Source organism: Bufo gargarizans, chromosome 4 (assembly GCF_014858855.1).
Source record: "Bufo gargarizans isolate SCDJY-AF-19 chromosome 4, ASM1485885v1, whole genome shotgun sequence".
Classification (NCBI taxonomy): Eukaryota; Metazoa; Chordata; class Amphibia; order Anura; family Bufonidae; genus Bufo; species Bufo gargarizans.
In genome coordinates, this window is record NC_058083.1 from 264,111,191 (window position 1) to 264,138,709 (window position 27,519).

General features: G+C 44.4%; 1 protein-coding gene across 1 annotated transcript; it reads left to right on the forward strand.

The window, feature by feature from the left end:
- The first annotated feature begins 863 nt into the window (after positions 1-863).
- Positions 864-27,519, forward strand: SH3BGRL2 (SH3 domain binding glutamate rich protein like 2). Its single transcript, XM_044290796.1, has 4 exons — positions 864-1,130; positions 17,849-18,034; positions 21,508-21,591; positions 27,145-27,519. Exons 1-3 carry the CDS (start codon positions 1,086-1,088, stop codon positions 21,577-21,579), a joined length of 303 nt encoding a protein of 100 aa, XP_044146731.1. The 5' UTR covers positions 864-1,085; the 3' UTR covers positions 21,580-21,591; positions 27,145-27,519.

The following is a 27,519-nucleotide window of genomic DNA, read 5'->3' on the forward strand; positions in this document are numbered from 1 at the left end:
ATAAAGCGGAGGCGTTTTTGCTGATCACTGTTGGACAGTGATGGTCAGTTCGCAGTGTTCGCCAACAAACACATGCGGGCTGCCATCTTGACTCACAAGTCCGGCGATGCACAGGTAAGCCCTTACCTGTGCCGGGAGCCGGTCTGAAATCAAATGCGGTCACCGGGAGCAGGCAGTTCCGAGAACAGCTGTCGGGGGCCTTCATCAGGCTGTTCTCGGAATTGCCCGCTCCCGGTGACCGCATTTGATTTCAAACCGTCTCCCGGCACAGGTAAGGGCTTACCTGTGCATCAAGATGGCAGCCCGCATGTGTTCGTTGGCGAACTGACTATCACTACTGTTGGATCAGGCAAAGACGCAAGTATGAAAGTAGCCTAAAGTAAGCTGACCAGTAGAAGTTAGGCAGGAGGGTCCCGCCTGGACCCAGCCTGAGCCACTGTGATAAAGTCGGTGCATCTGTAGGCCTCATCCACACCGAGGATTCCACGCACTATGCCAAGAAAAGATCTTAACTCTCTCATGCGGACACTGCTGGAAATCGCGGTGTGTCTGCCCACATAAACCAAGTGCACACCACATCCAAACCGAATAAACACAGCAGAAACCAAAAGATGTCTGCTGCGGAGTTGGCATTCCATTTTCACACAGGCAACTTTCTACTAGCCCCTGGAATGCCAGTCTACAGCCCAGATGTTTGACAGGACAGTAAGCCAGCCCCTATGGGTGCCCTTTCTAATACAGTATTACTGCAGGATAATCAGTGGGCGCAATGCACCAGGTGTCCACAAGGTGGCACCCCATACTCGTATATGACCAGCTGTTACCGCGCCACAGAGAAATTATGTCATGGAGGCGATTTCTGACTGTCGCACGGCCAGGCGCTCGTTTTCGGGACCGTGAGGTTCCACAATTGAGACAGTCCTGGCTTCGAGGGCAATGTGCGCCCATATTCCTAGCCCTGCGCCCTTTGGCCGGCCCCTCCCCCCGTTCTGGGCGGTTCAGTGGGAGGTAGCTGAGCGGAGTGGCGGCCGGTCCATTAGGGACACGCACCCGGGTGTAATCTGGAGGTATCATCTGCTGCGGAGATGGTGACCCGAGTGTACACGGCGTCCTCCTCCTGCTCCACCACGGTGAGTGACGGCTCCGGAGTTCCCCTGCGCTTAGTGCAGCCCCACTAGTTTTCTCCCGAAGTCTGCGTATGAGGACAGATGGTCCTAGAGCTCTGCCTGATCTCTTCTGGGGGCTGCATCCAGCCTGTAGGGCTTACTGGAATCCCTTCTTCTATGGCCCCTATTAGGAGTTGGTCACTAATTACACTATGACTGTGTAGATGGAAAGTAACATTATTTACAAAAAGGGCAGCTGAAGTTTAGTCCTTTATATCTATGTTTACACCCCCATCCCAAAAAGTGAGTGTGTATATAATCAGGTTAGACCTGGCCTACAGGTTGTCTTCTCCTACAGGTTGCCAGGCGTGCTTCGTCCCAGGTCTTATATTGTCTGAGTATCAGTATGGGAATACACATTTATATGTGAGGCGTATGCCCATAGAGGAGATGAGCCGCTCCTTGTTTGCCTATTTCCCTAGCTCCATACAGTGTGCGGTATCACCGAGCCTAGATGCAAATATTTATGGCAGGGTGTTCCTGGTCACAAGGCTGTATCGCTGCTCCAGGGACAGATCCGATAGTATTCACCAATATTAGCTTACCAGCCATAGAAGAGACATGATGCCCTGTACTAACAGGTGCAGGGAAGCTAAAGGCACGCTCCTCTAAAGGTGACCATACACAGGGCTTCCTGGTCACAAGGCTGTATCGCTGCTCCAGGGACAGATCCGATAGTATTCACCAATATTAGCTTACCAGCCATAGAAGAGACATGATGCCCTGTACTAACAGGTGCAGGGAAGCTAAAGGCACGCTCCTCTAAGGGTGACCATACACAGGGCTTCCTGGTCACAAGGCTGTATCGCTGCTCCAGGGACAGATCCGATAGTATTCACCAATATTAGCTTACCAGCCATAGAAGAGACATGATGCCCTGTACTAACAGGTGCAGGGAAGCTAAAGGCACGCTCCTCTAAGGGTGACCATACACAGGGCTTCCTGGTCACAAGGCTGTATCGCTGCTCCAGGGACAGATCCGATAGTATTCACCAATATTAGCTTACCAGCCATAGAAGAGACATGATGCCCTGTACTAACAGGTGCAGGGAAGCTAAAGGCACGCTCCTCTAAGGGTGACCATACACAGGGCTTCCTGGTCACAAGGCTGTATCGCTGCTCCAGGGACAGATCCGATAGTATTCACCAATATTAGCTTACCAGCCATAGAAGAGACATGATGCCCTGTACTAACAGGTGCAGGGAAGCTAAAGGCACGCTCCTCTAAAGGTGACCATACACAGGGCTTCCTGGTCACAAGGCTGTATCGCTGCTCCAGGGACAGATCCGATAGTATTCACCAATATTAGCTTACCAGCCATAGAAGAGACATGATGCCCTGTACTAACAGGTGCAGGGAAGCTAAAGGCACGCTCCTCTAAGGGTGACCATACACAGGGCTTCCTGGTCACAAGGCTGTATCGCTGCTCCAGGGACAGAGCCGATAGTATTCACCAATATTAGCTTACCAGCCATAGAAGAGACATGATGCCCTGTACTAACAGGTGCAGGGAAGCTAAAGGCACGCTCCTCTAAGGGTGACCATACACAGGGCTTCCTGGTCACAAGGCTGTATCGCTGCTCCAGGGACAGATCCGATAGTATTCACCAATATTAGCTTACCAGCCATAGAAGAGACATGATGCCCTGTACTAACAGGTGCAGGGAAGCTAAAGGCACGCTCCTCTAAGGGTGACCATACACAGGGCTTCCTGGTCACAAGGCTGTATCGCTGCTCCAGGGACAGATCCGATATTATTCACCAATATTAGCTTACCAGCCATAGAAGAGACATGATGCCCTGTACTAACAGGTGCAGGGAAGCTAAAGGCACGCTCCTCTAAGGGTGACCATACACAGGGCTTCCTGGTCACAAGGCTGTATCGCTGCTCCAGGGACAGATCCGATAGTATTCACCAATATTAGCTTACCAGCCATAGAAGAGACATAATGCCCTGTACGAACAGGTGCAGGGAAGCTAAAGGCACGCTCCTCTAAGGGTGACCATACACAGGGCTTCCTGGTCACAAGGCTGTATCGCTGCTCCAGGGACAGATCCGATAGTATTCACCAATATTAGCTTACCAGCCATAGAAGAGACATGATGCCCTGTACTAACAGGTGCAGGGAAGCTAAAGGCACGCTCCTCTAAGGGTGACCATACACAGGGCTTCCTGGTCACAAGGCTGTATCGCTGCTCCAGGGACAGATCCGATAGTATTCACCAATATTAGCTTACCAGCCATAGAAGAGACATGATGCCCTGTACTAACAGGTGCAGGGAAGCTAAAGGCACGCTCCTCTAAGGGTGACCATACACAGGGCTTCCAACCGTCCAGAAATTTCTGGAGAGTCTGTAAAAATAGGCAACTTTTTCCATGCGCCCGTGATTTTTTTTATTTTTTTGAGGCAGGTTTTACTTATTACTAGATTATTTTAGTGATAATTAGCATAATTGTAAATGCTGGTAATAAGTTCTTATCAGTATATTGAGCTATAGACGTGGATTACTTATCTTTATCATTTCCAAATTGCCTGTAAAAAATAAATAAAAATAATGTTGGCTTCTGTGATTTTGGGTTAAGTTGTCCAGAAAAAAGAAAAATTGGTTACCCTGCATACACACTGTGGCTGTGCTGTGGTCCGCAATGCATGAACACCCGCCGTGGGGTAGCCACAGCATTTACTTTAAAGGGTCCGCAATCCGGCCGTTCCGCAAAAAGATAGGACATGTTCTATCTTCTTACAGAACTAAGGGACAAAACGCCACACAAGCCTCCGTAGTGCTTCCGTTCCGCATCTCCGGATTTGCGGACCCATTGAAGTGAATGGGTCCACATCCATGATGCGGAATGCACACGGAACGACGCCAGTGTATCGCGGATCTGCAAATGCAGTCTGCAATACGTCCATAGAGCGCACACGTTCATGTGAAAGAGGCCTAAAGTTGATCAAAATGGACAATTTGAACCAAAGCGAATGTGACAACGAGCTATCATTTTAGCCGACCGATGACAGACCGTTCTTGTCTGAAAAGAAAGATTGTTGTATAACGGAATCGGATCCGTTTTGCAGGCCATAGACTTCTATTATGACGGAATGAATAACAGAATGCCTCTAAAGGAATAGAATAGCGCTATGGACTGTGATAACGGAATCCATAACGCAATTCTACTTTTACCAGTAAACAAAATAAAAAATATGAAATGCGCTCATCTCTGTTTGTGACCAGAGGTCCGGAGGGAGTAGATAATGTCCCTGGCACTCCCAGGAGCTTTGGAGCCTCTTCAGACAGATCTGGATGTGCTGATTTAGAAGATTAGTCTCATGGTTCTGAGTTTATGGAAAGTTCTGATAGAAGCACGCACCATCACATTAATAAGCACTCTCTGAAGGTCATCTGGACCCTTCTGCAGCCAGTGTTTGGTAAAACGTAGTGAGATGGAGGACAATTGAAGATGTCTGCATGTGCGTCTACCTCCAGCATGCCTACAGAGACTGGCTTCAGCGTCAATCCCCGTCAGTGACAGGTGATGCAGAAATTGCTGGACTCTGCACACCCTTTCATCAACGTAGCAGCAACAACCCATATTGAGGTTAGAGAAACCAACGTCCTCCTGTCATCACTCTTGGCAATCCTGTTTTATTAGCTTCATGCATTCCCCATGTACTAACAATTCTGGAGCATCGATTCTTATGGCTCTGTGTTGTGCCATTGCTTTATTATTTCTACTAGACGTTGTAAATGAACTGCTAGCAGTCTGCAGTAAGGGTACAGAGGGTGGTAACCTGTGGGGGGGGGGGGGGGGGGTGTACCTGCACAGACTCACTCTATCCAATCATCTGCCATTGTCAGACTGTACAGGTACACCCCCCCCCCCCCCAAACTTGTTACCTCCCCTCTGTACCCTTACTGCAGACTGCTAGAAATTATTCATAACTTCTAATAGAAATAATAAAGCAATGGCACAACACAGAGCCATAAGAATAGATGTTCCAGAATTGTTATTACATGGGGAATGCATGAAGCTAATAAAACGTGTCAGGAGTGGTGACAGGTCCTTTTTAAGGGACTGGAAACATCTAAGACGGGCATGCTCAACCTGCGGCCCTCCAGCTACAACTCCCAGCATGCCCGAACAGCCTACAGCAGGGCATTGTGGGAGTTGTCGGTTTACCACAGCTGGAGGGCCATAGGTTGAGCATGCCTGGTCGAAAAATAAATTTTCCTGCATCTGTCATGATAATGTTGATTTTCAGAATTCAGTACTGCATATTGTAATTGTAGTTCACCTTTCCCGGCCTGCATTCTCTCTGTAAGGCCTTATTCACACGGTCAGTATTTGTAACCCAAAACCAGGAGTGGGTCCATAACACAGAAGAGGCACCAATCTTTCCATTATACCTTAATGGGGTATTCTGGTCATAAGAAGTTATCCCCCTATCCACGGGAATGGGGTTGCACTCTGCTATTTCAAGAATTGGCCTCAGAACTACCACCAGCTGCACATGCCCACTGAAAATGGACCTATAATAGGGATTCAGCTGCAGCAGAAAGGACATGCCCCCAATCCCGCTGAGCTGCCAGCTTAAAATAAATCTAGCATGGCAGTTTAAGCCATGAATGTGGAGATCTCTGGATCCATGTGAGGTACAGGTCTGGTTCTAGAGATTGTCATCTTCTATATGATGTCTAATTTTAGTTTTTTGTTCTATTTATCATGGGACAACCCTTTTTATACACTGTTTTCTGTGCAATGTTTTGCCAATAACAGTGGGTGATGGCATCTGTTTTCTGTAGCTGTGGCTTACGTGGGAGTGTATGATTGCTTATCATTCATGTCCAAGACATAAGGAAGTGGCCAGAAACGGCCGAGTTTTCATTCGTGTGCAGTGACGTCTGTTTTGCTTACCATTCCGAATTTTTTTCATAGTCCTGCATTAATTGTGTTTTTCGGATTGTTGTAACTATTTCCACACTGTGCCTTATCACATGGTTTGTATAGTAAGGTGCACGATCCAGGGGTAGTGACCACTCCGCTATGCAGTCATCAGTCATAGGGCCTCATGCACACAAATGACAGATCTGCAAAATCCGGACCGCTTCTGTGTGCCCTCCGCATTTTTGTCAATCCCCTTAATAGAAAGGACTATTCTTGTCCACCAATATTGACAAGAATAGGGCATGCTCTATAATTTGTGGAGCAGCCACACAGATCTGCACAAAATATGCCTGCATGGCTCCATAGAAATGAATGGATAAAGCGTGGGGTCCTAAAAGAAGAATAGCAGCACACCAAGGGTCGTCTTCAAGTTTTTTTTTTTTTATTTATTTTTTTATTTGACTTTATCCAATCCATCGCATACTCGGCTTGATAAATTGTACATCGTTTCATGTGATAACCCTTCATCAGGCGGCTTTGGTTGCACCATCTATTACAGCCACACAGGTCGCTCCTAGGACATGGTTGTCTTTTGCTACCGGATGCCTAATATGTCCCAAAGGGTTATCATCACCCAAACATTGCACTATTTATCACAAGCAGTGTATGCAATAAATCTGAGCTGATTGTGTAAAGGAAACCCACTTAAAGCAAGGCAACCCTTGGCCGGCTGTTCAACTTCGTCTTACAGTTGTACCCGATCACAAGCAGCTACCATACTTTGCTTCCGATGACATCTTTTTTGCAGGTTTTAAGCAGGGAAAGTGTTAAAATAATAAAAGAAGTTCTATCACCAGTTTTAAGCCCCCTCACTCTTGCACCTCTACTCCAGTCCTCCCGGGTGGGCTTTGTTTGAGTGGCTGCAGCACTGATGTTACTGTATACCGCTGAGGCCAGGGATTGGCTGCACCATGACTAAAGTGACGGCGCTGGAGCAGAGGAGGTTTGAACTGGAGATTATTGGAATTTATCATTCCCTCCCCCCCCCCCCCCCCCCCATATGCCACTTTTCTGATGTGAAAAAGATGCAGACCATGTGTTTGCAACATTTAGAATGCCACTGTGCCAAAATTTGGTCGCAGCCAGGTGGTGTTTCTACGCTTCCCTCACCTTTTTTTCTGAAAAGGCAGCATGGAGCGGGTGGCACCATCCCGGCACATCACCCTTTCTTTACACCAGTTTTCTGGCATAAATGAAGACAGAAATCTTTGGCAGCTTGAAGAATTCTGGTTAGGCACTCGGCCTGCCGGAAGATGTGCCTAAGGCTACTTTCACACTAGCGTTCGGGGCTCCGCTTGTGAGCTCCGTTTGAAGGCTCTCACAAGCCGCCCCGAATGCATCCGTACAGCCCCAATGCATTCTGAGTGGATGCGGATCCGCTCAGAATGCATCAGTCTGGCAGCGTTTGTGCTCCGCTCAGCAGGCGGACACCTGAACGCTGCTTGCAGCGTTCGGGTGTCCGCCTGGCCGTGCGGAGGCAAACGGATCCGTCCAGACTTACAATGTAAGTCAATGGGGACGGATCCGTTTGAAGTTGACACAGTATGGCTCAATTTTCAAACGGATCCGTCCCCCATTGACTTTCAATGTAAAGTCAAAACGGATCCGTTTGCATTATCATGAACCCCCAAAAAATTTTTTTGTTCATGGTAATACAAACGGATCCGTTCTGAACGGATCTAACGCCAGGTTCAGACCTGAGAGTTCGCGATGGAGCGCTCTGTATGCGCGATTGTACGGGCGTTTGCAATCGCGCATACAGAGACAAGCAAACGCCCATTGTCGCGCGTTCCCGCTGAAGTCTATGGACGGGAACGCGTGACAAGATGCCCCAAAGAAGCTCATGTACTTCTTGGGGCGTCGGGCGTTTTACAGCGCGATCGTACGCGCTGTAAAACGCTCAGGTGAGAACCATTCCCATAGGGAATCATTGGTTCTTGCCTGTTGAGCTTTTTACAGCGCGTAGGAACGCGCTGTAAAACACTCAGTTGTGAACCCAGCCTGAGCGTTTGCATTATAGGTGCGGATCCGTCTGTGCAGATACCGGACGGATCCGCACCTAAACGCAGGTGTGAAAGTAGCCTAATATGTGACAAGGCCTGTGCCTCAGCCTAAATTAGGCACTTATTCTGGCTGCGCAGGGGACATTATAGCCTGGCGTACAATGCCGGTCTAGGATACATCTCCTCCTACAATGTTTTTTTTGTTGTTTTAACACCTTCCTTGCATTTCACTATTTTCTTTAAGAGCTTGCTACATGTGTACTTTTTGAGTTTTTGGGTGTTTAGCCAAAGCAGTGCACTCTGTTTCCCTCATTTTTAGCATATACTTGACCCCCCCCCCCCCCCCCCCCAATAACTCTAATTAGCTGATTTTTATTTTATTTTTTGAAAACTTGCGCATCCCCTTGTAACAGGTATACCGTGCTCAGGACCCCTCCCCCATGACATTCATATGCCATAATAGAGATATAGACAAGGGATTGTCACTTTGAGTCAATTTCTTTACATTTGACTGAATATATACTGTATAGAAGAGATGCAAATGAGCTCCTAACAAGCTCTGCCTCCAATGCCACCACATGTAAGGCAGCTATCCTATAAGTCAATGTGGGACCTTTTAAACCAGCCTTAAAGGGGTTTTCCTAAAATAAAATTAAAATACTTTAAATATTACTTTATTATAAATATATTCCCAGATATCTTTCTTTGGTTATAATGGCTTGTTTTGTCTAGAGAGCAATCATCAGAGGAAATAAAATGGCCGCTGTCCTATTAGTACACCCAAAACCTGTCCTAATCACACAGCAGGGCAAGTTACTTCACAACACCTTGTCCTCCTCTCTGCTCAGCTTGTTAGGGATTATGATCCTGAATACAGCTGATAAGATCTTAAACTAAATCTTTCAAGGAATGGAGTTTATGAGGAGACATGAAGTACAGCGAGGACTCGCAGAACAGACTGTGGTAATGGAGACTGCATACAAGAGCTGCTGCTCGCTAATAACTGAGCGAGTCATGTCACCCTTTGCTCGGTTTTCCTTCCTTTGAGGGATATCCGGCTTTCACTGTGTTGAAGACCCATAACTGGGGCTCCACCGTTATTTTGCATATCACTGTTTCCAAGGGAGCTTTGGATTGCTGTGTTGAGACTCTTAAATTAGGCTCCACCGTGTTTTCTGTAGCTGGTCTCCCTAAGATCAGCCATTGTTTTGTTTGAGTAGTCTCCGAGGCATTGCTCTCGGTTAGCCAGAATCCTACTCCACACTGATGAGGGGCAACACCCCGAAACAGCTGTCTGTGGATTGATAACTGGCTTAGGTCTTCCCCATCACATCCTTAAAGCTTGTAAAAGAGCGGGATCTTGACATAGGGGCCACTTAATATGGTGGATTTGGTGATCTCTGTAATGGGGACACCCCTTTGCTCGGTTTTCCTTCCTTTGAGGGATATCTGGCTTTCACTGTGTTGAAGGCCCATAACTGGGGCTCCACCGTTATCTTGCATATCACTGTTTCCCAGGGAGTTTTGGATTGCTGAGTTGAGACTCTTAAATGAGGCTCCACTGTGTTTTCTGTAGCTGGTCTCCCTAAGATCAGCCATTGGTTTGTTTGAGTAGTCTCCGAGGCATTTATTGTATATTAATTTTCCCTCATTGCGACTTTCTTTTTTTTTTTCTGGTTGCTTAAAAAGTTATTCTAGTGAAATCATTTTAAATAATAAGAGAGCAGAAATGACAAGTGGTGAGTACTTGTGTTACCAATCCCTGGACTCTTCTGCTTCACCACTGCTCCTGTCCCCATTCCTTTCCACTTCCTCTTCTCCGCTTCACTTGCCGGAAACTGATTGGACTGCCGGGACCGGAGCAGCAATCGAGGGATCGGTAAGGTGAGTACTGACATTTATTTTTGCCCCCAACCTCATTTTTATTTAAAGCGATCGCACTAGGATTCCAGTATTATGTTATGGCCTTTTTTGACAGACAAAATACTGCAGCATGCAGTGGTATTTAGTAATTTATTTATTTTTTGCTGGAAACTGATTGAGGCTCCTGCCTGGACCTTCTCTGTAGATGTGAACCTAGCCTTAGGCTGCTTTCACACTAACGTTGTTAGAATCCGGCAGGCAAAACACATGCTAACTGATAATCTGGTATCATCTGGAATAACTGATCCGGTATTTTTCTAAAGATCAAAGGCGCGAAAATTGCTCCTGCGCAGACCAGAAAACTGGATCCGGCAATTTCCAGAACACTTGGTACCGGATCCAGCATTAATACATCTCTTTAGAAATTGCCGGATCCGGCAAGTGCAGTATTGTTCAGGGATTTTGTCCAGTCATACTGAACGGATTGCTTTCCATTCAGAATGCATTAGGACAAAACTAGTGTGCTAGTACCCTTAGCCACAATTCTGGACATGATTCCTGTGTGGATATGGTGAGAAGGCAGAAAATGTGTAACCTTTGCTGAAGTATGCTTGTGAAATATGCCGATCAATACATACCTCTCTTTGTCCTAGCAACCATAGAAACAAAGACATTGTGTCCTGCAAGATAAGATATTATTCCATTGACTACTTACTCTTGACAGTATCTCCGCTGGTACTGTTTGTTTTATTATTACTCAGAACAAGTATATTTTAAAAGTGCATTCATGCAGTGTATAATTTTCTAACATATTCCAGAAATTGAACCCACCACCATCATCTTGGACGTCTCTCCATGACTTTTCTGTAGACTATTTTAACATGGCACACATCAAAGCAGATACCTAGTCATTAGGGGAGAATTCTCAAAACTGGCTCAGAGCAACCATTCAGATTGCAGCTTAGGGTACTTTCACACTAGCGTTTTTCTTTTCCGGCACAAAGTTCCGTCCTAGGGGCTCAATACCGGAAAAGAACTGATCAGTTTCATCCCCATGCATTCTGAATGGAGAGAAACCCGTTCAGGATGTCTTCAGTTCAGTCACTGCACTGCGTTTTGGACGGAGAAAATACCGCAGCATGCTGCGGTATTATCTCCGTCCAAAATTCCAGATCAGTTTTCCGGCATTAATTTACATAGAAATGTATTACTGCCGGATCTGACATTAAAAATACCGCAATGCTAATCTGTAAAAATGTGAAAAAATATATATAACGGACCCGTTTCTCCGGATGACATGCGGAGAGACGGATCCGTCTACAAATGCTTTCAGTTTGCATGCAGATGAAAGCATGCGTTTGGAGACGGAACTGCTTGCCGGATCACTCTGTTACAAGTGTGAAAGTAGCCTTACATTTGAAATGAGCCTGGTATTCTGATTGGTTGCTGTGGTTGACTGCTTCACTTTTCCTATTCACCAGTTATGATAAATCTCGCTCTGTGGCCCAGATTTACTAACCCTAGAGCTGGTGTAAGCTTAGACCGGCTGTCTAGACCTGCACCAGATTTATCACAGGGGCTCGGGCAGAGGGAGACACTTTTCTCTGACTCTATACTAACTATTGTTTGGCTTAGTTTGAGACAGAATTTTATGCCAAAATTGTACTAAAATGGTGCACCTTAGGCCCTGTAAGGCTCCACCTACTCTGTAAAAGGCCCTGCCACCCTTGTTTCATGTAGGGGAAAAGTATAGAAACCCTAGAAGCACCAATCTTCAGCATTTTTTGTGCCACTTTTTTTAGACAGATTTTTGGTGCAGAGACATTAATAAATCTGGGCCACTGTCTTTAACCACCTCCGGACCGCCTAACGCAGATTCGCGTTCCGGAGGTGGCAGCCCTGCGCACAGTCACGCATATATGCGTCATCTCGCGAGACGCGAGATTTCCTGTGAACGCGCGCACACAGGAACGGAAGGTAAGCGAGTGGATCTCCAGCCTGCCAGCGGCGATCGCTCGCTGGCAGGCTGGAGATCCGAATTTTTTAACCCCTAACAGGTATATTAGACGCTGTTTTCATAACAGCGTCTAATATACCTCCTACCTGGTCCTCTGGTGGTCCCTTTTGTTAGGATCGACCACCAGAGGACTCAGGTAGGTCAGTACAGTCGCACCAAACACCACACTACACTACACTACACTACACCCCCCCCCCCCGTCACTTATTAACCCCTTATAAACCCCTGATCACCCATGATCACCCCATATAAACTCCCTGATCACCCCCCTGTCATTGATCACCGCCCTGTCATTGATCAGGGAGTGTATATCAGGGAGTGTATATGAGTGTATATTGATCAGGGAGTGTATATGGGTGATCACCCGCCTGTCATTGATCACCCCCCTGTCAGGCTCCGTTCAGACGTCCGTATGATTTTTACGGATCCACGGATACATGGATCGGATCCGCAAAAAGCATACGGACGTCTGAATGGAGCCTTACAGGGGGGTGATCAATGACAGGCGGGTGATCACCCATATACACTCCCTGATCACCCCCTGTCATTGATCACCCCCCTGTCATTGATCACTCCCCTGTAAGGCTCCATTCAGACGTCCGCATGATTTTTACGGATCCATGGATCGGATCCACAAAACGCATGCGGACGTCTGAATGGAGCCTTACGGGGGGTGATCAATGACAGGCGGGTGATCACCCATATACACTCCCTGATCACCCCCCTGTCATTGATAACCCCCCTGTAAGGCTCCATTCAGACGTCCGCATGCGTTTTGTGGATCCGATCCATGTATCCATGGATCCGTAAAAAATCATGCGGATGTCTGAATGGAGCCTTACAGGGGGGGTGATCAGTGACAGGGGGGTGATCAGGGAGTCTATATGGGTGACCCCCCCCCCCTGGTAAGGCTCCATTCAGACATTTTTTTTTGGCACAAGTTAGCGGAAATTTTTTGTTTGTTTTTGTTTTTTCTTACTAAGTCTCATATTCCACTAACTTGTGTCAAAAAATAAAATCTCACATGGACGCACCATACCCCTCACGGAATCCAAATGCGTAAACATTTTTAGACATTTATATTCCAGACTTCTTCTCACGCTTTAGGGCCCCTAAAAAGCCAGGGCAGTATAAATACCCCACATGTGACCCCATTTCGGAAAGAAGACACCCCAAGGTATTCCGTGAGGGGCATATTGAGTCCATGAAAGATTGAAATTTTTGTCCTAAGTTAGCGGAAAGTGAGACTTTGTGAGAAAAAAACAAAAAAAAATCAATATCCGCTAACTTATGCAAAAAAAAAATATATTCTAGGAACTCGCCATGCCCCTCATTGAATACCTTGGGGTGTCTTCTTTCCAAAGTGGGGTCACATGTGGGGTATTTATACTGCCCTGGCTTTTTAGGGGCCCGAAAGTGTGAGAAGAAGTCTGGGATCCAAATGTCTAAAAATGCCCTCCTAAAAGGAATTTGGGCCCCTTTGCGCATCTAGGCTGCAAAAAAGTGTCACACATGTGGTATCGCCGTACTCAGGAGAAGTTGGGGAATGTGTTTTGGGGTGTCATTTTACATATACCCATGCTGGGTGAGAAAAATATCTTGGTCAAATGCCAACTTTGTATAAAAAAATGGGAAAAGTTGTCTTTTGCCAAGATATTTCTCTCACCCAGCATGGGTATATGTAACTTGCGACAAAAAATAAAAAATTCTAGGAACTCGCCATGCCCCTCATGGAATACCTTGGGGTGTCTTCTTTCCAAAATGGGGTCACTTGTGGGGTAGTTATACTGCCCTGGCAATTTAGGGGCCCAAATGTGTGAGAAGAACTTTGCAATCAAAATGTGTAAAAAATGCCCTGCAAAATCCGAAAGGTGCACTTTGGAATATGTGCCCCTTTGCCCACCTTGGCAGCAAAAAAGTGTGACACATCTGGTATCGCCGTACTCAGGAGAAGTTGGGCAATGTGTTTTGGGGTGTCATTTTACATATACCCATGCTGGGTGAGAAAAATATCTTGGTCAAATGCCAACTTTGTATAAAAAAATGGGAAAAGTTGTCTTTTGCCAAGATATTTCTCTCACCCAGCATGGGTATATGTAAAATGACACCCCAAAACACATTCCCCAACTTCTCCTGAGTACGGCGATACCAGATGTGTGACACTTTTTTGATGCCAAGGTGGGCAAAGGGGCACATATTCCAAAGTGCACCTTTCGGATTTCACCGGTCATTTTTTTACAGATTTTGATTGCAAAGTACTTCTCACACATTTGGGCCCCTAAATTGCCAGGGCAGTATAACTACGCCACAAGTGACCCCATTTTGGAAAGAAGACACCCCAAGGTATTCCGTGAGGGGCATGGCGAGTTCCTAGAATTTTTTATTTTTTGTCGCAAGTTAGTGGAATATGAGACTTTGTAAGGAAAAAAGAGGAAAAAAAAAATCATCATTTTCCGCTAACTTTTGACAAAAGATAAAAAATTCTAGGAACTCGCCATGCCCCTCACGGAATACCTTGGGGTGTCTTCTTTCCAAAATGGGGTCACTTGTGGCGTAGTTATACTGCCCTGGCAATTTAGGGGCCCAAATGTGTGAGAAGTACCTTGCAATCAAAATGTGTAAAAAATGGCCTGCAAAATCTGAAAGGTGCACTTTGGAATATGTGCCCCTTTGCCCACCTTGGCAGCAAAAAAGTGTGACACATCTGGTATCGCCGTACTCAGGAGAAGTTGGGGGAATGTGTTTTGGGGTGTCATTTTACATATACCCATGCTGGGTGAGAGAAATATCTTGGCAAAAGACAACTTTTCCCATTTTTTTTTTATACAAAGTTGGCATTTGACCAAGATGTTTTTCTCACCCAGCATGGGTATATGTAAAATGACACCCCAAAACACATTCCCCAACTTCTCCTGAGTACGGCCATACCAGATGTGTCACACTTTTTTGCTGCCAAGGTGGGCAAAGGGGCACATATTCCAAAGTGCACCTTTTTGGATTTCACCGGTCATTTTTTACACATTTTGATTGCAAAGTTCTTCTCACACATTTGGGCCCCTAAATTGCCAGGGCAGTATAACTACCCCACAAGTGACCCCATTTTGGAAAGAAGACACCCCAAGGTATTCCGTGAGGGGCATGGCAAGTTTTTAGAATTTTTTATTTTTTGTCGCAAGTTAGTGGAATATGAGACTTTGTAAGAAAAAATAAAAATAAAAAAAATCATCATTTTCCGCTAACTTGTGACAAAAAATAAAAAGTTCTATGAACTCACTATGCCCATCAGCGAATACCTTAGGGTGTCTACTTTCCGAAATGGGGTCATTTGTGGGGGGTTTCTACTGTTTGGGCATTGTAGAACCTCAGGAATCATGACAGGTGCTCAGAAAGTCAGAGCTGTTTCAAAAAGCGGAAATTCACATTTTTGTACCATAGTTTGTAAATGCTATAACTTTTACCCAAACCATTTTTTTTTTGCCCAAACATTTTTTTTTTTTTATCAAAGACATGTAGAACAATAAATTTGGCGAAAAATGTATATATGGATGTCGTTTTTTTTGCAAAATTTTACAGCTGAAAGTGAAAAATGTCATTTTTTTGCAAAAAAATCGTTACATTTTGATTAATAACAAAAAAAGTAAAAATGTCAGCAGCAATAAAATACCACCAAATGAAAGCTCCATTAGTGAGAAGAAAAGGAGGTAAAATTCATTTGGGTGGTAAGTTGCATGACCGAGCGATAAACGGTGAAAGGAGTGTAGTGCCGAAGTGTAAAAAGTGCTCTGGTCATGAAGGGGGTTTCACCTAGCGGGGCTGAAGTGGTTAAAATGTGATTTAATGTTGCATTTTACCTCCTACTGGGTTCCCTTAGTGTTAGTTGTTTTTAGTAACATAGTACATAAGGCCGAAAAAAGACATTTGTCCATCCAGTTCGGCCTGTTATCCCGCAAGTTGATCCAGAGGAAGACCCCTCTCTAGTAGCTATAGCCTGTAATATTATTAAGCTCCAGAAATACGTCCAGGCCCCTCTTGAATTCCTTTATTGTACTCACCATCACTACCTCCTCAGGCAGAGAGTTCCATATTCTCACTGCTCTTACCGTAAAGAATCCTCGTCTATGTTTGTGTACAAACCTTCTTTCCTCCAGGCGCAGAGGATGTCCCCTCGTCACAGTCACAGTCCTACCTTAGGATACAGCTGTGGTCAATAACTAGGCTTAGCCTAGCTGGGCAAGACCTCCAGAGCCAGTAGTTTTAGCCATCTCTGGTCTAACGAGTGTTTGAGGTAGTCTAAAATACACCTGTTTTAATATCCTAGGCTCCAGCCTTGGTTAGTTTGAAGGATAGAATGTCCCTAGATAATGGCTTAGTGGTTACCATTGTAGCCATCAGCACCCTCCCTTGCCATAAGTCCCCAGCGCCAGTAGCTTCCCCTCCCAGCCATAAGTCCCCAGCGCCAGTGAAACTCGCCTCTCCTGTAGGTGCAGACCCTTCAGAGATCTTCTATCTTCTTCTTCACGTGCTGCACTGGGACCTGCCGTCACACAGCGTCAGGTCATAATGTGTGCTTACGTGCACTGTGTTATGATGTGCGTACGTCAGGATCCAGTGCGGGGCAGGCCGGCAAGTGACCACGGAGCGTGAGTAATAGCTAGCACTTCACTCGTGCTCCATGGTCACATGACACAAACAAATACTCAATGCAAAAAATTAGCATTGAGGATTTTTTGGTGCTGATTTAGGCTGCTTTCACACTAGCGTTCGGGTTTCCGTTCGTGAGCTCCGTTTGAAGGAGCTCACGAGCGGACCCGAACGCAGCCGTCCAGCCCTGATGCAGTCTGAATGGAGGCGGATCCGCTCAGACTGCATCAGTCTGGCGGCGTTCAGCCTCCGCTCCGCTCGCCTCCGCACGGACAGGCGGACAGCTGAACGCTGCTTGCAGCGTTCGGGTGTCCGCCTGGCCGTGCGGAGGCGTGCGGATCCGTCCAGACTTACAATGTAAGTCAATGGGGACGGATCCGTTTGAAGATGCCACAATGTGGCTCAATCTTCAAGCGGATCCGTCCCCCATTGACTTTACATTGAAAGTCTGGACGGATCCGTCCCAGGCTATTTTCACACTTAGCTTTTTTTAGCTAATATAATGCAGACGGATCCGTTCTGAACGGAGCCTCCGTCTGCATTATTATGGGCGGATCCGTTCAGAACGGATCCGCCCGAACGCTAGTGTGAAAGTAGCCTAAATCGAGTAATCATTTCCGCTCTAGTGTAAACATATATCACATTTTTATCTCCTCTATGAGTAGAGCAGATTTAAAGTGGCCCTGTTTTTTCATTAAACTTTTGATGGGACATATATCAAATATTTAGATCGGTGGGGTCTCGGCGTGGAGACCCCAACTGATCTCTAGAACATGGAGATAGACGTTTGCGGTTAGTGCGTTCTTTCTCCTCACTTTACGAGATGGGAGAGAGACTGGCCCATAGTCCTCGCTTCCTGAGAAATTGTGGGGGTCTCAGTGCTCAGAACCTCAGCAATCAGAATTTTTGGTATGTCCCTATAGCATATCAAAGATGTAATGAAAGTACAGGGCCACTTTTGTAATGACCATTTTTCTAATTTACTTTAACGAAATTCTATTAGAAAACTAGCTGTAAAGTGGCCCATTGTGTGCATTAGCAACGCTCTCCGTCTTCTGGGGAGATGCGCTCTACACGGACTGCTGCTGTCTTCACCGCCTCTCCGCTCCTGAAATGTGTTTTCCTTTTTTCCTGGCCTTGTTTATATGATGAAGCTCTCTGCAGCCATTGGATCCAGCATACCTTGCCTAATCTTATTCCATCTTAATCTAACAGATGAAAAAGCAGCAGCAGGAACTAATACAGTACCTGGAATGCCATAATATCGATTGTGAAATAGTGGATATCACCATGTCAGAGGAGCAGAAGCAATGGATGTACAAAAACATTCCTAAGGATAAGTGGCCGGAGCATGGCAATCCTCTACCCCCGCAGATATTTAACGATGAAACGTATTGTGGGGTGAGTCTTCTTTTATTTTTTTGTTTTACAGATATTGGCACTCTATAAAAAAAAAAAAATGAATTATTTCAGTGATGCTTGGTTTTGAACAGACAGATGAAAAGTTCTCCCTGGATTGTGAGCTAGTGTACTTTCATACACAAAACCACAATAAATGATTAGTTCCGCAGATATTTTTTAGATTTTCTCACATATACCCCAGTAAATTTATATCCGTCCCAGGGAACACCAACTCTGGATCTCGGGTTTGAGTTTTTTTTTTCTAAGGCTACTTTCACACCTGCGTTAGGTGCAGATCCGTTTGGTATCTGCACAGACGGATCCGCACCTATAATGCAAACTCTTGTATCCGTTCATAACGGATCCGTTTGCATTATTCATAAAAAGAAGAAAAAAAAAATTTGAAGTCAAAACGGGTCCGTCTCGACTTACATTGAAAGTCAATGGGGGACGGATCCGTTTTCAGTTGCACCATATTGTGTCAGTGAAAAACTGATCCGTCCCCCATTGACTTACTCATCCGTTTTGGGCCACTTGTGAGAGCCCTGAAACGAATCTCACAAGCGGACCCAGAAACGCCAGTGTGAAAGTAGCCTAATGTGTATGGCCAGTAACTTCCTGAAAGTAGAAAAGTTCAAGAGCATAACTAATTACGGATTTGGAAAGAGTTGTTTTGAGCAAATATTGAATGGAATAAATTTGCTAATCCTTTTTAAAATGTAGAGAGTGAAAACTAAGGGCCCGTTTATATGTGCAGATTATTGGGGCAAACTCAGGGATGAATGTTTCTACAAATGCGTGTTCCTGATAATTACCATTTTCAAAAGCGCCTGACAAAATAGCAAAATGCTTGTTATGTTATCTGTTGTTTCTACGGGAAACATATAAAATAATCGTTTGTCAGCAGCACATCCATGTTTAAACCCTACAAATGATTATTTATTTATCCCATAGAAACAAACAGTGAATCTGTATCTGGGCTGGGCTTTTGCTCTTTTAGTACCAGGCAATATTGTTTTTGGAAAAATCGAACATTCACATATTTTTTAACCTGTATCAGAGCAGGCTGTTAGTCTTTTCAGTCACCGCCACCTACGCCAATAATATTGGTGTAGGTGGAAGAGACCCCTCACAGGCTGCGCTAATACAGCACTCACGAACACCGCGTGATGCCGGCAATGGCTAAAATCTGATCCCAGCCGTTCAACCCCCTTGAAGCCGCAGTCATTAGCGACCGCAGCATCTAGGCAGTTACACTGAGCAATCACAGGGTGCCGATGCATTGCCGTTGGAGCCAGTGGCCTAACAAAGACTCCCAGGCCTGCCTTTTTGCCTAGTAGACTGTTCCACAAACATAGCCTAACGCTGGGTTCACACCTGAGCGTTTTACAGCGCGTTCCTACGCGCTGTAAAACGCACAACAGGCAAGAACCAATGATTCCCTATGGGAATGGTTCTCACCTGGGCGTTTTACAGCGCGTACGATCGCGCTGTAAAACGCCCGACGCTCAAACAAGTGCTTGAGCTTTTTTTTGGGCGTTTGTCGCGCGTTCCCACACATAGAAATTCGGGAACGCGCGACAATGTGTGAACGCCAGTCTCTGTATGCGCGATTGTAAACGCCCGTACAATCGCGCATACAGAGCGCTCGTTTCAGAACGCTCAGGTCTGAACCCAGCGTTATAGATAGTCTGTCACTTTCAGTGTGAGGCTATAATGCACTGGTATACAAGTGCATTATAAACCCATGTTTCCTAGTGGACTTAAACTTTTTAAACCAATATTATTTTTTATTAAAAAATAAAATGAATAAAACAATTTTTCCATAAAGTTTTTTATTTTGTAAAAATGGATTATGGTACCCTTTTTGATGGTTTAGTTTGGAACATATTGTTGAAAAATTAAATAAAGTACATAAAAAAAAATGCACACATCAATGTTATCGCTTTGTTCTCCACAACCCATATAATAAATATAGCTTTATTTAATCCACTCCATGAGCAACATGAAAAAATTATTTTGTAGTTTATCTACAGAGAGGAACCTTGAACAAAAATATTTGATACATTTTCTACCCTGTGTGTATTGGAAAGATAAGAGGCCACAGTGGGTGAAAAATGTGTCGCTCCTCTCATGTGGTTGGTGTACATTCCTGTTTCTTTGCAGCATTTTATTTTCTGCAAGTTAAATACAGTTTTTGGCTACATACATTGGCAAAATAACGGCCATTAAAAACTGACTCGCTATCAGTTTTTCATGGCCATTCTGCATCCATGTGTTCATCCATTTTTCTGGCTGTTTGTACACTCCTAATGGCCATTTTGCATCTGTTTTTCACCCCAACCCTTGCGATACCCTCACACCTCCATAGTGTCCCCAAAATAACCCCCTAATAGTGTTCCCCTAGTATCAAATGGCTCCCCATAATGCCCCAGTATAAATTAAGACACCCCCCCCTCCCATAGTGGCACCAATTTTGCTGGTTAAATAAATACTCGCCTCATACACCTAAACTCGCTGACACTCGCTCTACATTGGAGGGACGCGAAAGAAACTGATGACACGATATGCTTGGAAAAAAAATCTATCTACGCCTATCTCTCGCTGTTCTCTGTGCCTTAGCTCCAGTCCTCCTCTGTTTTTGTATTAAAGGCAGTGGTAACATGCAAGTATATGGCCTGTAGCCGCTGCAGCCAGTCACTGCCATCAGTGGTCTTGTGCCGTATCCCTGCACATGACCACTGCAGTTTTGAATACACAGAGCGGGAGGAGGACCATTGTCACGGTGCAGGGAGGATTTTACGATGATGATTTTGACTCAGACTGACCTAAAGTGGCTATAGGTCAAGCATCGATACTGTTACTGAGAATGATACGTGATGTCAATTCTGTAATTGATTGAGTTAAGATTTTATGGGCACGTTCAGCACCTGTTGTCAGAGAGAGGACTTGGGCCTCTTGCACACGAACGTGTGCTGGCTGTGCCCGTGCTGCGGACCGCAAATCGCGCTCCGCAGTGCACGGGCACCAACCGTAAGACCAACCGTGGGGATGCCGCATGCGGATGACGACCTCATTCACTTGAATGGGGTCCGCGAACATTCCGTCCCGCAAAAAGATAGGACAAGTTCTATCTTTCTGCGGAACTGAACCCCACGAAAGCACTCTGTAATCCTTCTGTTCCGCATCTCTGGATTTGCGGACCCATTCAAGTGAATGGGTCCGCATCTGTGATGCGGAATGCACACGGCCGGTGTCCTGTATGCGGGCCACAATTGCAGCCATGGGGGACACACGACTAAGTGCAAGAGGCCTTAGAGAGTAAAATTTCATGCAAAAGTGGGGCTTTATTTTATCAATAGACCATTATGCTCCGTTTTATACACTGTCAATATCAATCTCTATTATTTTTGAGTAGTGTCTTCAGCATTTGCTAATTTTTTTCACGGTTATTCTTTTCTTTTTTGTAACAGGATTATAATGCCTTTTTTGAAGCCAAGGAAAGTAATACAGTTTCTTCATTCTTACGGATAAAGCCAAAATAAACAGCAGCAATGGTTTGTTTTTTTAATGTTTTTCCTTTTTAGTGTGTGTGTGTGTGTGTGTGTGTATAATGTGCGGCAAGAGGCGGCATATGAATCGGGGGTGGCTGCGCAGAGGAGCAGACAGAGATCAGAAACCACGTAATCCTGCTCTGCGCTGGGACCCAGAAGGCAGTACAGCAGGAGGTTACTGCACACATAAACATAGATGTACACAGTCAATGGGGATTGTCGGAGCACTGCTGATGTCGATAAAAACATCTAGGGGGGACCTTGAAACAGCTATTAATAGTGAGTAAACTGTTTTGTAAAAAAAAAAAATTGATCCTGGACGACCCCTTTAAGGGCACAACTGCAACAATCATTTGATATTTGTATTCGCTGTAATGCAGCAGTAAGTCCTAATACTACTAAATCTGGTGCCAGGTGTTTCTTCCAAAGTAGGATTCAGAGTTGTCACGTATATGGTTCTGGAGATATTTAAATGCACATCTAATTTTCTTCATATATCTTACATTGATTGATTGTGAGATGTATATGACCTAGAAGTTATGCCCTATCCCTATACATCAGTAATGGGAGAAGGAATTCTGTGGAGACGTGACTCCTGGCTCTGTTAATCCAAAATTTAGAGTGTAAATATTCTGTGGGTAGCTCTGTGGTATGCAGCCATTCCTCCAGTATACCCTCCAAAGAAATATTGTTTGTGTATTGCGTACATGTAAAATAGTACAGTAGTAACCAATAAAAAAATCTGTTACACCTGCTTTTAGAAGTGTATGCAAAATTATTATGGTTAACCACTTCCAGACCAGGCCTAATTTTGCAAATCTGACATGTCACTTTATGTAGTACCGTATTTTTCTCCCTATAAGATGCACCAGCCTATAAGACGCACCTAGGTTTTTGAGGAGGAAAATGAGAAAAAAAATAATTTTAACCAAAAGGTGTGCTTTTTGGTAGGTTTTGAATTAATGGTGGCCTGTGGATGACGCGCTGTCATGTGGGGGGACCTGTGGATGACGCGCTGTCATGTGGGGGGACCTGTGTATGACGCGCTGTCATGTGGGGGGACCTGTGGATGACGCGCTGTCAGATTCCCCTTATAACAGTGTCCCCCAATACACCGGCCCTCTGCTCACCGCTGTATTTGTAAACCTTAATCTTTATCCTGTTAATACGTTTAACTAATGCTGCGCTCTCCCCTGTATCAGTATAGCACTTATGAACAAGCTTCCATAGCAGGCAGAGCGGACGGCAGCAGTAACGTCACTCACTGACGTTGCGCGCCTGATCCACCTGCTTCATTCATAAAGTGAGAAGAGCAGGCACTCTACCTCAGTGAGTGACGTTACTGCTGCCGTCCGCTCTGCCTGCTATGGAAGCTTGTTCGTAAGTGCTGTACGGATACAGGGGAGAGAGCAGCATTAGTTAAACTTAAAAACAGGATAAGAATTCATGTTTATAAATACTGCGGTGAGCGGCGGGGCCCGGTGTAAGAGTACAGTGACTGTACCGGGCCCTGCCCCTAGTTCCGGACTCCAGCCCCTCCTCTCTCCCTGCTCATACATCGCAGATGTAAAATGGAAGCATTCGCCCCATAAGACGCAGGGGGGGGGGGGAGCACGTCTTATGGGGCTAAAAATACAGCAATAACTTTGGAATGCTTTTACTTTTCTAAGCCATTCAGAGATTGTTTTCTCATGACACATTGTACTTCATGATAGTCATAAATTTGAGTCAATATATTTCACCTTTATTTTTGAAAAAATCCCAAATTTACAAAAAATTTGGAAAAATTAACAATTTTCTAAATTTCTATTTCTCAGTTTTCAAAAACAGATAGTGATTTATTACTTAACATTTCCCATATGTCTACTTTATGTTGGCATCATTTTGTAAATGTCATTTTATTTTTTTAGGACGTTAGAAGGCTTAGAAGCAATTCCAAAACCCACTTTTTAAGGTTCAGTTCTGAAGTCACTTTGTGAGGCTTACATAGTGGAAACTCCCCATAAATGACCCCATTGTAGAAATTACACCCCTCAAGTTACTCAAAACTGATTTTACTAACTTTGTTAACCCTTTCGGTGTTACACAAGAATTAAAGGAAAATGGAGATGAAATTTCACATTTTCACTTATTTGGCAGATTTTCCATTTTTTTTAATCCATTTTCAAATGGTTAACAGCCAAACAAAACGTCATATTTATTACCCCGATTTTGCAGTTTACATAAACACCCCACATTTGGTCGTAAACTGATCTAAGGGCACACATCAGGGCGCAGAAGAAAAGGAGCGCCATATGGTTTTTGGAAGGCAGATTTTGCTGAACTGGTTTTTAGATGCCATGTCCCATTTGAAGCCCCCCTGATGCACCCTTCCAGTAGAAACTCCCCAAAAGTGACCCCATCTTGGAAACTAGGGGGTAAGGTGCCAGTTTTATTGGTACTATTTTGGAGTACATATGATTTATAATTGCTCTATATTACGTTTTTTTGTGAGGCAAGTTAACTCAAAAAAATGTCTGCTTTGGCACTGTTTTATTTATTTTACACATTCATCTGACAGGGTAGATCATGTGCTATTTTCATAGGACAAGTTGTTACGAACACAATGATATCAAATATGTCTACTTTGTTTGTTTTACATAATAAAACTTTTTTTATTTATTTAGTTTTTGTGTCTCCATTTTCTTCTTTTTTTTTTTTAAATAATTTTATTAAAATTTTTCAAATATAACAACAGGTAACAGGGATACCAAGGTTTCGGCTCGCAGGCCATAGTGAAGTAGTACAAAGACAGAGACATCTCAGCGCAATAGTAGATACAGCCAACTGCACATTTAAGTTCGTTACAAAAATCAATGCTATAGCTGTATGGAAGTGTAGGCTCAGCGGGATACACAAGTGCTATAACTAACAAGGGGAGTTCTCCTCGGACCTTCACTAGCTATACAGGGCTATATAAGAGAAGCGAGAGGATACCGTTCACGCAATGGCCCTGTCGCTCAGAGTGGCGTAGCTAAGGGGTACATTCTCATACTTTATGTTAGTGTCTCCATTTTCTGAGCGCCATATTTTATTTTATTTTTTTTGCCGATCATCTTGTGCAGGTGCTCGTTTTTTGCAGTTGTTTGAGTTGACATTTTTTATTGGTACCATTTTTGGGTACATAAGATTTTTTGATCATTTATTATACTTTATGGGGCAAGGTGACCAAAGAATTGTTAATTCTGGCACAGTTTTTATTTTTTTATTTTTAGTGTTCACCTGAGGGGTTAGGTCATGTGATATTTTTATATAGCTGGTTGTTAGACGCGGCAATACCTAATATGTATACTTTTTATTTATTTCTCTTTAACCAAACTTTTAAACAAAAAAAATGATGTTCTAATGTCTCAATGTTCTTAGAGCTATACTTTTTTTATTTTGAGTGATTTTCTTATGTAGGTGCTCATTAAGACCTCTGGGGGGACATTAATCTTTTTTATTTTATTTTTTTATTTCTCCTGTAACTGGGGCTGACATAGTAGCCCCAGTTACAGGGGAAATACACCCCCCAGAGAGGCTGCACAGCCTCAGTGCAGTGCTGATCGAGGCCTGTGGAAGACCAGACAGCTCCTGCACTCTCCTGGCCCCGGCAGTCACATGACCTCTGGGCCGGGACAGGAAGCACATAGCGCTTCCTGGTCTGTACAGCGATCTAGAAGGCAGGGACACCTGGGAACTGTCCCTGCCTTCTCTATAGGGTGGCCTGCTTTCACTGACGGCGGGCAACCCGCTCTGCAGCTGCACGATTAGCGTGCAGGTGCCGTCTCTGACTGGACGTTCTAAAACGTCCATTCAGAGATAAACGACTGCCCATAGGAGGTCGTGAAGAGGTTAATGAATGTCTTTCTAGTTGTATCGTTAATGATTATTGTGCTTTAAAGTGTGCCAGAGTACAGTGACACTTAAAGGCTGGGTTCACATCACTTTTTTTTTTTTTCTTTTTTTTTTGTAGGGTGGGTTCACATCATGTTTTTGCCATCCGTTTAAAGTATACGTTGGGGAGAAAAGGGTACAAAAGTGTAGCACACCACTCTTTTGTGACCTGCAGAATCCAGTACAAAAACATATACATGATGTATACCTTATTATTATTATTTATTATTAATATATATATAAAAAAAAATTTTTTTATTTTTTTTTTATATGATGACCTTTCCTCCCCCCACTGATCATCTGTTTGAGAAGGCACTGGCCGTTGATTGTATATATAGGCTGTGCTTGGCATTGTACTCGGGCCCCATTCACTTGATGAACTTGTCGTCATTCGGGCTGTGAAAAGCAGAGAGAAGGCCTCAGGGCTAACAGGGACGCTTGCTGCCTTCTTAAGCTACTTCTTCTTTTATATATATATATATATATATATATATATATATATATATATATATATATATATATATAATATTTTTATTATTATTTTTTATTCACTTTCTTTATTTAAAGATCCAATATCAACAATCGGTTTAGGCTACTTTAACACTAGTGTTATTCTTTTCCGGTATTGAGTTCCCTCACAGGGGCTCAATACCGGAAAAAATCCTAATGCATTCTGAATGGAAAGCATTCCGTTTAGTATGCATCAGGATGTCTTCAGTCCCTTTACGGGACACTTGCCGGAATGCACGTGACAACCTTTAAAAATGCGGAAAAAAATAAATACTGGATCCGTTTTTCCGGATGACACCGGAGAGACGAATCTGGAATTTCACTGCATTTGTCACCCGGATCCGTCTACAAATGATATCCGCTTGCATGCGGCTTTCCGGGTCTGGCAGGCAGTTCCAGTGACGGAACTGCCTGCCGGATCCTCACAACGCAAGTGTGAAAGTACCCTTAAACAGCTGATGACCTATCACAGTGATGGCGAACCTATGGCACGGGTGCCAGAGGCGGCACTTGGAGCCCTCGCTGTGGGCACCCACGCCCTGGAAATGGTCTATAATGGGGATGGCCAACCTAAGGCTCTCCAGCTGTTGCAAAACTACAACTCCCAGCATGCCCAGACTGCCTACAGCTATTAGCCTACAGCAGGGCATGGTGGGAGTTGTAGTTTTACAACAGCTGGAGAGCCGCAGGTTGGCCATGCCTGGTCTATGATGTACCAGTATGCCTTAGACTTTTCCTGCCATTCATCAGCGCAGGGCGCACTATGAACAGCACAGGCAGCGCATTGAATGTAGGCGGGCTATTATAGCTAAATGATAAAGTACATGGAAGATATAATACTATACTGGACTGTAGTATTCATGTTAAATTGCTGTGTTGGCACTTTGTGATAAATATGTGGGTTTTGGGTTACAGTTTGGGCACTCGGTCTGTAAAAGGTTCGCCATCACTGACCTATCAGTATCTAAACCCAGCCTAAAGTGCGCCTCCCACATCTCTTTACAGAGCATATTGTTATAACGCCAAACCAGTTCCTCTGGCCTAGGAGTTAGCATATATTTGATGATGTGTCTAGTGGTCTCAGATTAAGGATTAGTGTTTATTTATTTTATTTTTATTTTTTTGTCACAGGCTGAAGAAACGAGGAAAGCATGGATGCGTTTTCAAATAAATGCGTATTTCCTGTACAGCCGATTCCATCCTGTCGCATACTGCAATCTGGATCCATCCTAAGTTACAAGTAGCACATTCCTAATTGGTTCCTTTGTATACAGTAGTGCATCATGTTGTACAGAAGTCTGCATGTTCTTCAACCTACGGTTTCTTATTTCTGTAATGTTCAACCCCTTTATAATTCTTTGCTAATATGTTTTTTTCTGGATATAGATTTAAATAGGATAGATTAAAATGTCCAAGCTTCAGCGGTGCAAATGAAGAAAATTGGCCACAAGGTTTACAAAATAATTGCAGCTATAGTGGCGCCTAATAAATTCAATATCTCACGTC

Bases quoted from the DNA above. Each gene is read 5' to 3' on its own strand.
- SH3BGRL2 (XM_044290796.1), top strand. From the start codon at position 1,086: ATGGTGACCCGAGTGTACACGGCGTCCTCCTCCTGCTCCACCACG. The intron at 1,131-17,848 runs GTGAGTGACGGC...TTAATCTAACAG, and splicing joins CCTCCTCCTGCTCCACCACG to ATGAAAAAGCAGCAGCAGGA. The intron at 18,035-21,507 runs GTGAGTCTTCTT...TTTTTGTAACAG, and splicing joins ACGATGAAACGTATTGTGGG to GATTATAATGCCTTTTTTGA.